The sequence below is a fragment of the Phoca vitulina genome, unplaced genomic scaffold, assembly GCF_004348235.1.
Source record: "Phoca vitulina isolate PV1807 unplaced genomic scaffold, GSC_HSeal_1.0 scaffold82, whole genome shotgun sequence".
NCBI classification, from domain to species: Eukaryota; Metazoa; Chordata; class Mammalia; order Carnivora; family Phocidae; genus Phoca; species Phoca vitulina.
In genome coordinates, this window is record NW_022589785.1 from 562,942 (window position 1) to 575,405 (window position 12,464).

Sequence of the window (12,464 nt, forward strand, 5' to 3'; positions counted from 1 at the left end):
GACACACTTTGTATTAACCTCTGCGTCTCTGGTTCCAGGGGGCGATTTGCACTATCACCTTTCACAACACGGGGTGTTTTCTGAGAAGGAGATGCGGTTTTACGCCACTGAAATCATCCTGGGGCTGGAACACATGCACAATCGGTTTGTGGTTTACAGAGATCTGAAGGTAAGGCACTCTGTTTCCGGGACCTGTGCAGTAGGTATTGTGGTCCAGGGTCTCCAGACGGTCCCTTGTCTTTCATAGGACATGCCATTTCCCTCCCCTCAGCCCCGGTGAGGTCACATCTGTGTGATGTCTCTCTGTCCAGACTCTTAACTCTGTGCCAGGCACTCCTTTCCTTCCTAGTTGTCACTGCCAGCTCAGTGTGTGTTCCCCTGCCTGGCGCAGCACACACACCAACTCAAAAATTGCAATGAATTAATGAAAAGCAAGGTAGGAGTTTCTTGGCGTTGCTGATGTGACAGTTAATTGTAATGCACTTAATGTTCACTAAGCAACTGGTTTGGCCATGGCTCTGTGTTAGAACTGGTGATGTACAAAGATGAAAAGCAGAGAATGTGTGTCTTCCGGGATTTATACACGGGTGAACCAAGATGCAGAACGGCCGAGTCCTAGCTCATCGGAGGCAGGGCCAATCAACCTGCAGAACTTCCTTGAAGGCCACTCGGAGAGTTTCACATTGTTTTAGGACTGTCTTCAAAATCACTAACAGATTTCTAGGTGCCTGAACTGCAGAGCCCCAGACGGCTGTGTCTGGGCTTCTTCATTCTTATTCTCTCTGGATTTGGAAGAAAATGCAGTGAGTCTATTCCAAGTTTCTCCCTTCCAGGCCATGGTGCTCGGTCCTGGGTTCTGCATTCATAAGGGAGCTAGGAGTTTGCTCGGTACCTCCGTGGTGACACTCATCGCGAGAAGACAGGGATAGAGATAAAAGGGACCTTGACAAATTGTAGAAATGATCATGCAAATACAGTAATGTGCACATAATAACGAGGAGAAAAATGATAGGAGAGACAGTTTCCCAACGGTAAATACATTCCGGGGGGAGGTGTTTGCCTTCTCTTTCAGATTCTTTCTCAAATGAATCCAGTGTAACCGACTGAAATGTGCAGATTACGCTCCTTTCTCTCAGGAGCTGCTGTGTTTTGATTAGCTGCCTTCGCTTTTTAAGGTTGCCTTTCAAGAATCTAAAATATTATATTTTATTTTTGAGCTTCTTACTTTGTCACAAAACACTTTGTAAAATTTAAAGCTTTCTGCAAGGTTACGAAATTATCTCCTTAGTTTTCATCTGAGCATGAAGAAGAAAAAAATGTATTTTCATTGAATTAGAAATAATTAGACACTGGTTGGTGCATGACATTTCGTTTCCTCCTGTGAGTTTTGCAGAAGAATAAACTACATGCTGAAGGCCCATGAGGCACTATTGTAATACATTTTAATTTAGATCTGTAACCGGTCTGTAATCATCTTCATGCTGTATTTTTTTTGTTTTGTTTTCTAAGCTATTCAGTAGGCAGTGGTATTTTTTAATTTCTATTCAAACTGAATTCTAGTCACTCATGATTATTCATGCTTCAGTTTTATAATAGCATGCCATTTATTTTTATTTCAAGCAAAACAATAGTTGATCCCCAGCAGGAAAATATTAAGATGACTGTAATTCAATATATATTAGGGAGAGGAGCTTTGTGTTCCATGATTATGCCGGCTAAATCTAATCTCAGTAGATACATTTCATCAGAGTTGTGGTCACAGTCATCCTGGGTCATTCGGTGAGGTCCTGGGTTCTGATTCTGTCCTCAGAAGCAGAAATGCCGTTCATCGGGATTGGTGCGGCACTGTGGAGTGTGTTGATTTCTTAGGTCCATGGTGGTACATTCTCGTGAGATTCCTTTCTGTCCTGTGCCTCGTGGGCTCATCCCCTGAGGCCTTTGTGGTTCGCAGAAGCCAAGAAGCTGGTGGACTCGCTCCCTTTGTGGAGAGGTACGCGGCTCTGGCTGGGCCGCTGTTCGCTATTCGGGGGGTGGGGAGCGGGAAGTACTTTTTAACTCTGATGAACCGTGGTCATCAGCCCTGCAAGCTCCCTGCCTTGTGTCTCTTTATCTCATGAGTAGACTCCTTTGTGTCTGTCATTGCCACTTTCCTGTGGGATTTAAACATGAAAAGTGTGACTTTTAGCATCATACCCAACTTGGATGTGATAGTGTGGAATTCGTGTTCAGATAAAATGATAGGGTATCACGTTCCTGTGGTTGTAGAGATTCTCAAAGCTTATGACAATTTGGGAACTCCTGAAGATCATCTTGTCTTTCTCTTCAGCCCGCAAATATCCTCCTGGATGAGCACGGACACGTCAGGATATCCGATCTCGGTCTCGCCTGTGACTTTTCCAAAAAGAAGCCCCACGCGAGCGTGTGAGTAGTGCCGTCAGCTCTGTTCACCGTTCACTGTTGTTCCTCTCCAGCGACGCATGGATTGGCTCAGACCCCAGTCTGCTCGCTTGTTCCCCCAGCTTTTTCTTGCCAGAGGGGATTGTCCATATGTGATAACGCTGGGTCGGGGGCAGGCCCCATAGCCCTGGTTATGGGAGCGGAGCTAAGCTGGGTGTGCCTCCTCTGTCTTCGGGGAGCGTAGATGGGCCCGCAGCGTGACCGCCGGGGCCTGGGTATCTGGTGGAGAGAGGGGCCTCCGCAGCAGACCTGAGCCCGTGCCAGCTGTGCGACCCTCGTCAGTCTGTTCACCTGCTTGCCCCTCCGTCTTCTCGTCTACAAAGTAGGCAGGACTAAATCCCTGCAATTGTCCCAAGGAGAAAGGGAAGCCTGTGTGCCCGGGAAGGTGCAGGGGCATCTGCATGCAGCTCTCCAAGGGAGGCCCAGAGCTCAAGCGTCTCCATCTACTTTCTCCTTCGTTTTCAAAATGGCTTTTTATTTCCCTGAAGCGAAATTAGGAATCTTTTTTTTTTTAATTAAAAACACAAATCATCCGCTAGCAGGCCATGTTAGACTTGAGCATTAACTACATCAGTCCTCCAACAGACCATGCGGAGGGAACCCCCTGCCCCACAGCCCTCAGCCAGCACCTGACCCCTCTGCTCACCCCTGTCCAGGGACGGACAGGTCCCGGGCCTCTGCAGAAGCAGAAGGGAACACACACTGCTTTTCATTTCTGTTCCTTTGGCATCAGTTTATCCGGGTGGAGGGCATGGACATGTGTGCATTTGGTGGTAGAACAGACGAGTGTTGCTTTATTCTTTTTTTTTTTTTTTTTTTGGTAAATATATCACTCTCAGCACTGAAATCCTTTAAAATTACATTTTATTGTCCCTCTTGAGTTAACATTCATCTCCCAGGGGTCTCACCTCATGCATCCATGCAGAAAATCAACCCCAGACCCTTCTTTCTGTGGGTGTAGAGGTCAAGTGGTTCTGCATTGCAATACCTGATGAGGGGCTACGTTAAGTCAGAGTCACCTTTTAAAGCCCGGAGCAAACGTGTGTGGTGGAGAGCACCGATTCTGTAAACAGATTTCTCCCTTCCTGCAGAATCTGGGGTCCAGAGATAATGGCATTAGCATTTTGCCAGCACTTTACAATTATTAGGCCAGAACCTGTGGTTGCATAAGCTTCTCTCAGCAAGTTCATCAGGCATTTTTAAGAGGGCTGTTTGAATTTTTAATGCAGTAGCTATTTGGTATGCTAATTTCATCAGTTTAGTGTAGCCACCTCGGAAGGCGAATCCAAGAGCTCAGAAGAGTTAATCTTGCAAAGGAATTAATTCCAGTGATGGGGTTATTGATTTCCTTACAGAGCTGCACCCACTTCTTACTGTAATTCACCTGTCAGCTCTGAGTGGTGAGCTGTTCTCGGATTCCAACAGCAGCTGTAGAAGGGGGTAGGATCGGGAAGGTTGGTTTCCATGCTTGCATGATGATAGTGAGGACACTATTTTAAAAGTACATCATCTCCTGGCCACGAACAAAGGCTTTCGAGGCAGCAGATCTGGATTTGAATCCGCTTCCAAGTTGTGCCTCCTTTTTTCCTCTCTCTAAAGAGATGCCCGTGGTATTTATTTCATCTGAGTGTTGTGAGGGTCAAGTCCACTGATGAATGCAGCAAGCTTTTAGGTACCATTGGCGGCGGGGGCAGTGCCGCAGGGACCCCCCGGAACTGGCCGTGTAGGGAGGGGCTGGGGTGTGGGTCGTGGTGGTGCCAGCAGCCGCAGTGCTCACCGCGTCACCGGCTGGACATCCACTGTCCTGGCATGTGGGGCCGGCTGCTTTGAATAAGCTCTTATCTGCACAGAAGCGCCGGAGGTTACCGGTGGAATAATCTACATTCTGGTGTGGACACTGAAGTCCGGAGACATCGAGTAACTTGAATAGGGTCACAGACTTGGCACATGGTGGGGCTAGAATTAAAGTCCAGTTCTGTCTGAGTCTAGAGCTTGGACTCCTTACCCTACACAGGTGAACTCCCCGAGGCTAGGAAATGGTCCACTTTGGACTCGATGAGGGCTTTTGGCCAGAATTTCGCCCTGGACGTGGTTTCCCAAGTCTTTTCAAAGCTGTAGGTGTGATCCTTGGACTTCACCTAGCTGGTCTGTCTACAGGAAGTGTTGTGGCTGAGGTTCCCGATTTGGGCTTAAACTGAGTGGGTCCATTTAATGACTCGCAAATTACTGTAAACTGAAAGTTAACTATGCGGTAGTCCTGAGAAAGCAGAGAAAGGCTTTCAGGATTGAATAGATTACCAGTGCCGGATTGGAGTTCCAGCTTATTTTCTCTAAGACAGCAAGGCTGTGTCTCATGCCACAGTGTCTCAGAACCTCCAGGCGTTCTTAAAGGGTTCAGAGTAGTTCGGATCTTCAGTGGGAAATGTGGGGAAGCAGCAGTCGCTGCCATACAGGCAGAATCAGAAAGCCATGTGGCAGGGGGTCCGGGATCCAGCTCTGATTGTGTCCAGTGTCAGCTTAGCCCCCCTGTGTTTATCCTTGTAGTATTTTCCCATCCCAGAAGTGGGTTTTGATCCTGGGAATCATAGGCTTGCAGGTCACCACCAAGGTCTTTCTGGGCAGCACTGAAATGAACCCTTCCCCGAGACTGGTTCGGATGCCCCTCCTAGAACCCTCCCGTGCCCTCACAGCGTGGCTGGCTGGCCTGACACGGTCAGACTTCAGATTCCGGACAGTGTAGCTCATCCAAGTGCTGGGCCTGCCATGATGGACCAGCGCCCATTTTCACTGCTTGAGAGCCATCTTCCAAAGTGAGAACGCTTTAGAGCCCAGTCCTGATCCTGGATCGGGAATGATTATGAGTGAGCATAACTTAAACGTGACTCTAATAAAATAAGACTAGAGATGAACACCCCTGACGTGGATCAAGTTGTTCTTCTGTGCCATCACCCTTCTAAACCCCTTACGTATGTGGAATCTGCGTGGAAACCCCGTGCGATAGAGGTGTTGTCTTAGCACCCACCTTGTCAAGGAAGATCAGCCAGGGTGGACAGGTTGGAGGGCGTAGCTTTTGCAGGAACCCTTTCGGGCTGCGTCTTTGAAAGCCCCCCACGAGCCTCCTCTCGCTCTTCTAGAAGGAACAGTGCGCGCTCAAATCCTGAAGGAGGGGTGGGGAATGGTACAACAGGAGGGGATTCAGAGTTGCAGAATAGTGCAATTCAAGATAAAATGGTTGTCCTCCCAAATCTTTTTCTCAACTTCCTGAAAACCATCCTCACATGTGCTTAGCGGGGTCCTTTGGTCTGTTGGCAGCCCTCAAAACTGGACATGGGATCTCTCCATCTTTTGTACCTGTCGGCTTGGGCCCCCTCTTCTTCCCCATCCCCTTGGGGTCTGTCGCTGACTATGTTAGTAGCCCCCACCCTTAGCATGTGCTAAGGACTTAGCACAGAGGTGGCGCCACACAGGAGGGATGTCCCCATCCCTTGAGGGTCCGTGGCACGACCTGTAGGTGCCTGCTCATCTTCCCCTCCCCCAGCCTCACGCCCACCCTTTGTACGTCCTCACAAGAGCTCTGGAACAGGCAGGAGACCTCTTCATAGCTGTAGTGCAGAAAGACTGACGTGGTTCAGATTTCCCCTCCGAGACTGGAGCTTGCATGTTTTCATATTTATCTCCTACTGTAATTTATTTATATTCATTCTTGTACTAATTCAGACAGGAGAGGTTGTTTTGTTCCATGCATCATGTTGTGTGGAGCCCCCATTGTCCCCTCCCCCGTGTTTATAGTTGCTGCCGTTCCACAAAGGACATCTGACCCTCTTGGCTGAGCTGTTACCATTTTGTAAGGTGGGCGTGTTCTGATAACTGTGTGTGCACTTTCTTCTCCCTAGTGGCACCCATGGGTACATGGCCCCCGAGGTGCTGCAGAAGGGGACAGCGTATGACAGCAGTGCCGACTGGTTCTCCCTGGGTTGCATGCTTTTCAAGCTTCTGCGGGGGTGAGTGAAATGCATCCTTCTGTTACCGTCGCCGTGGTATGTCCTCGGATCAGAACCCAGACCAGTTAGACATTGTTAGGCTCTCACACCATTTGAGATCACACAGTGCTAACCTAGATGATGACCAGGGCTCGTTCCGCCTTATAAAAGCGAGAGCTTTGCTCCCATAAACTTTTAGGCAAAAGCTTACAGTTTTCGTATTTTTGTTCCGTACCTTGTAGGAATGTCAACACATTTAAGCCTAAAAGAAGACTGCTTTGAAGTGGTCCCAGGGATAAGCCTTATTTGGGGCCTGAGAGTTATTTTAAAATGTGGATAATTGAAGAAGGTAGGATAATCTTTTTCGTTAGGAATCAGTTACTCATGATTGTCTTGCCAACGTTAAGCATTTTGAGGGTTACAAGAAAGGACCAAGACCCAAAGTGAACCGATTTTAAAAGCGTGCATGTATTCAGAAGCGTGCTGAAGTTAATTTGCTTTTCATGAAACACAAAAATGAAACTGCGTAATTTTGTGTTTTTAATTCATTGGTGTTAGTTCTCAACCACCAAAGATGGTGAAATAGAGCGGAAGGAGTAGGGAATGAAAGCACTGTCAAAAATATGTCCCGTATTGAGCACAATGATCATGTTAACATTTTTCCATTAATTTTTAAGAATTTTCAGCCAACCGGAATGGAAATCTTAAGTTTTGAAAATATGGTTTTGGTCATCCTCATCCACAAGGACACAAAAAGCACCTTATGTTAACATTTCCTGGTCAAGACCCTCCTTCTCCTATTTCTGCTGTGAACACGACAGGTCTGGTCATTTGCTGAGCTTTTCACATTTCCACTGGGAAGCCTCGTTGAGCACCACCACATCCTCTTACCATAATTAGCACGCTCGACAAAGGGGCTGGACTCCATGTTTCCCCCAGATTAGGGTCCCAGCACTCTTGCTGCTTCCCCAGGACTCTGGTAATCTAGTTTTCCGCTCACCGTTTTCACTGGGGAACCAAAATTGTATTACTGCCCAGAGAGCCAGGTCCTGTTGGTCCTTAATTGAATTACTGTATGTGTGGAGCCTGGATGGCCCTAATTCACATCATCAGACTCGCTGACCTAATTAGAGAGTTTCTGCAAGACAGGCCAGAGAAAACCACTTCCCACACAAACCACCCGGTGGAGTCTCTCTATGCGAGGTGAGCACGCGGAGACACGCATTGGGTCTTTGTCTGGGCCCCCACTGGAGATGGGGTGGGAGGTACAGAATCCACACCCCCGGAACTTTGAGACAGTAAAATTCCATGCAACAGTGAAACCGTTGACTACATCAAGTCAAGATTGAAAAATCAGTAGTAAAATGTCACAGGGAAACCTGCCAAGCCGGGTATTTAGGGCTTGGTTCATGTCTTTGTTTCATTTGATACTAGTCTGTTTATAATAATGTCCACGCATATAGATTGGGGATGATCTGGCATGACACTGTTTTTGAAAGATCTGAAAATGTAATTAACGATATGCCAGCAGTGTGATTTTTTTGTGGTTAATAAAGTGAATCCAGCCATATCTGGCCACAGGTCCGGTTCAGAGTACTGAATTGGGAGGGATTCATTCCTCATGGGTCCTCGAGTGGGCTCGGGGAAAACGCTGTGTTCACTGCGGCTCCCATCAAGAGGAGTCTTGGCCGACAGGAAGACATCCAGAGGGTGTTCCTGAGGATGGGATGAATGGGACAAGAGGAAAATGGGGAAAGATCTAGAAACCATGGCTCTTATGGAAAGGTTGGAAGAGCTGGGTACAAGAAGGCTTAGGGGAACCCTAATGATTAACTCCCTACTGGCCAAGGATCCGTCTTCTTGAAGGGGTTATATTCATGCTGCACCGCTCCCAAGAGCAGGCGTTTTAAGGAGGGGAAAGATGTCAGCTCGACACAACAATGCCCACTCAAGCATTTGAAGGAGTGTTGTGCATCACAGGTAGCAAGGTCCCTGTCACTGTCTAGGGACCATCTGTTGAGCTGGCGTGCAAAGAAACCTTCCAGTGTGTAATAGATGGGACTAAATGAACCTTTCACACTAAGATTTATGATTTTATGCCATTCTCTGCCTTGCTTGTCCAGAAGCCATTCACAGGAAAGGAGAGAGCATGGAAACCAAAGGGCAGGGAGATGTTTTTTGACTTAAGTGATTTAGAGTAAACTTGGTAAGCATTTATTGAGTACCTACAATATGCAGGAGACTGTGCTTCATGCTCTGGGGAGAGGAAGAAAGAGAGGCGGGGGGTGGGGGGGAAGCCATATCCAGTCCTTAAGGAGCTCACAGGAAAGTAGAGATGTCCACACACATGAGCAAGGTGGACTGCAGTATCCTGGGGAGCAAAGAAATGGGTCCCAGGGCTGACCTGGGAGAGCAGGGCAGACTCCATGCAGGGGATGCTCTGTGAAGGGGGCCTGGAAAGGGTTGGCGATTCCCAGACTGGAGCAAAGTGAACATGTTTTCCTGCGGGGAGCAGAAAATATAGGACAGCTTGCCTTTCCCCAGTGGTGACCTGGGCAAGGAGGGTGTGCCAGGGGAGAAGGTCGAGGAGGTGGGGTCAAGAAGGGAACGCCTAGGACGCCATGCGGGGGGTGGGGGCTCCAGAGACTGGAGGCTTTTATGCAAAGGAGAGACATGGCTGGGTGTTCGTCAGAAGAAGGTGGTCATAGCAGCATGCATGTGGCACTGGATGGAGGGAGATGGGGGACAGGTGTGGGGACCCAGGCAAAAGGCCAGGACCTACGGGCCTGGGACCAGGAAGGAGGCAAGTGGCCAAATGATGTTGCTATGCTGATCGGTGGTTGCTGGTTTTTTCCAATGGGTGCTCAGATATGGAAGCTAGGAAGCTAAGGGGTGCTGCTTAGCAATGCCTGGAGTCTTTTTTGTTGTCACAGCTTTGGAAAGGGCTACTTCTGACATCTGTTAGGTGAAGGCGAAGGATGCTGCTGAACATCTTACAATGCACAGGACGGGCCCTGCTGCCCCCAACAAAACATTGTCCTGAGCAAAAGGTCAGCAGTGCCCAGGCAGAGCATGTCTCTTCCTTCCTTCCCACAGAGGCGTAGTGCGGCGCTTGAACAGGGGGTCACCAGCAGGTCTTTTTCGCTTCTCTTTTCTTCAGTTGAATGCTTCTTCCACGGACCAGTGTGTCCCCCCGCCTCTGCTGAAACCCTTGTCCGCACCCCTCACGCACCCTCACTTTGCCTTGCCACTGTAGAAGAACACCGCGGAGGCACGAAGGAAAGGAGTCTGGGTGTGAGCAGCACAAGCTGTCCAGGCTTGAGATTGCGTTCTGCCTCCCTGGACTCACAGGGATGGGCCGGGTATTGAAGGTTTCCTGTTGCGCCTGTGTGGGATTGCTGTCCTGATCCTCAATCTAGATTTCAGATCTTTGTCAAGGAAAAGAATTGATGTGACAGTAGCTTTGATCCTAACCTCGTCCCCTCTGATGTTCGGTCCCCGAAGGTGTCAGATGCAGGGAGAGAGCCTGGCTGGTGGTCTGGGGACCGCTGAGCTCTGCCCGAGGTTACTGAGTTTGTTCCTGTAGGGGGAAAAAGGAATGCTTATAAATATTTTGGCAGCTGTTGGCTTAGGTTCAAAACTCATATTTGATGTAACATGTCATCCTTTTGGTATTCGAAAATTAAATTTTGACGTAAGAGTTTTGAATCACTCTTACTTATAAACGTAGTCTCTTGAACTCATCGTTCCGCTGTGAACGTGATCTGCCACGTGCGCGCGCGCACGCGTGTGTGTTTTCCCATCACTTCTCACATCTTGAACGATTTCCTCCCCCGTTCGGGGGAAATGTACAGTGCGCCCTCCCGGTCTGTGCGAAAGCCGCATCTGCCCGCCGCACATGTGAACTGTGTTCCCGCGGCGCCCCGCCACGAGCCGGAGAGCCGCCGGAAGGCCGCCGGAGAGCAGCCCGAGAGCCGCCGGAGAGCCGCCCGAGAGCCGCGCGCGCGCTGCTGGGAGAGCCGCCCGAGAGCCGCGGGAGAGCCGCCCGAGAGCCGCGGGAGAGCTGCCGGAGAGCCGCCGGAGAGCCGCGCGCGCGCTGCTGGGAGAGCCGCCGGAGAGCCGCGCGCGCGCTGCTGGGAGAGCCGCGGGAGAGGCGCCCGAGAGCCGCGCGCGCTGCTGGGAGAAGTCAGCCGCCCCGCAAGCTGTGGGCAGGCCCCAAACTGTGTCCTATTTAAAGCGGCCGCACCGGGGCGCAGCGGCAGCCACACACGGTCCGGGAGCACCACGTGCCTCCCTCCGAGCGGAGATTATTACTGTCGGAGGGTCTCTTTAACAGTTTCCAAAATAGAAACGGAATCTTTGGTTCTGTTCACAAAGAATAATCAAGACTGCATTGGAAACAGATGTGCATCAAGATGTCGAACTTGAAAGCGCAGACTTTGTCCGCGGCGCGGCCCAGAGCCGAATCGCTGAAAAGCTTTTCCGACTGTTGCCTAACGGAGTCGGCCGCGGAATAGCCGTGTATATACAGCGGGCTTGGTAGTGACAGGGTTCATGTGCTGGAAATGTTTTTGGCACCCCCCGGCTCCAACTCCACTCGCCCTTGCGAGCCTGCCTCCGGTCTCATGAAAGACTTTTTACATTTAGCACAGAGCGCTCCTGTCAGAACACAGCGGTCCTCCGCTGCAAGGGTCAGGGCACAGCGCTTTCCTTCCGGCGGCAGTCGCAGCAGGTCCGCGGGGGTCGAGAGCAGGAGCGGGGTCCCGCGGCACCGCGCACAGGAGCCAAACCAGCAGGGCTCGTCCCCGCGCCGGGAGATGTGCGCACAACCCCTTGGTGTGCGTTCGGGGACCGCGTGGGGCGGAGACGGCCGGGTCGGCAGAGACTGAAGTTTTATAAGATTTCATAAACTTTCATCCTTTTTCTCTCGAACCACGAACATGTGAATATCTCCGCGTCTTTTGCATCTGAGGATGATACAAGGAATGGTTTTTAAAATGATAATATCTTATAAATCAGCAAACATACCATTTGTTGTTCTATCCGATTTGCTTTTTAAATGCAATCATTGTACATTTTTCTTTTTAAGAAACAATTAGGGTGAACAGAACATTTCCAGTCAAAATCTAGTTTAAAGATTAGTGCATGTTTGCTTGGCACTCATTCACGTGAACTTGTTTTAGAGTTTATTTTTCAAATTACTGCTTTCAAGATACGGAAATTACTCTATTTCATTGCATGGCAAGAAGGAAAATAAAGCATTAGAGTGCCCTCTCTTGTACAAAATGAACATTAAAATATTTAAGATAATCAAGGCTCTGAAATGTAATAATCCCTTCCAAAAGATGATTCAGTGCATCCCTTCACTAATTCAGTAGGATGGTCAGAGTGGGAGCAGTAAGTAGTGCAAGGATGAGTTCTCTTTTCTGAATCACATTCATTTATGTGCTCAGTTCTCCAACCCACTTTATAGATAGAGTATCTTGCCTGTGATGATGTTATATACGCCTTAGAAATTAAACTATAGGATTCACCATTTTTTAGGCACGTCTTGCTGTAAGGAAACTTAGTCATGTACATATATCCCTTCTTTAATTTTCAAATTAAATAAGACCAGGATTTTGTAATTGGCATGTTTACTAGTCTCTTTTAATAAGATTTCCTTTAAAAGCCAGCTTCTCCAGGGTTTTAACAGGGTTAAGAGTAGGAATAATTTGCTTATTAATTTCTCGAATGATTGCTGTATCACATACCTGTACACCGCTGTGGTCTTGGCCACGACCAGCACACCTGGTGTCTGTCTGTTCCCTTCGTCATTTCTGTGAAGTAGGGGGCCTTGTGCCCATCGACAGATGAAGAAATCGAGACTGGCGGTTTCCGTGACTGGCCTGCAGCCAGTAAACACCCCTGTCACAACCTTGAACCCAGGTCTGCTGACTCCTACGTTTGGGGCTCTCCTTAAGTAAAACAGGAGAAAGCAGCTCTCAGAACTGGAGGGCCCCGAGGACACAGGGTTCATTTATGTCT

General features: G+C 49.0%; 1 protein-coding gene across 3 annotated transcripts in view; it reads left to right on the forward strand.

Moving 5' to 3' along the window:
- Positions 1 to 12,464, forward strand: part of GRK3 (G protein-coupled receptor kinase 3) — a 119,356-nt gene that overhangs the window by 89,729 nt on the left and 17,163 nt on the right. For all 3 annotated transcript variants that reach the window (XM_032395212.1, XM_032395211.1, XM_032395213.1), the window contains 3 exons: positions 39 to 169; positions 2,327 to 2,421; positions 6,351 to 6,458. In XM_032395212.1, the coding sequence (XP_032251103.1) occupies positions 39 to 169; positions 2,327 to 2,421; positions 6,351 to 6,458 (334 nt within the window). The remainder of the gene's footprint in view (positions 1 to 38; positions 170 to 2,326; positions 2,422 to 6,350; positions 6,459 to 12,464) is intronic.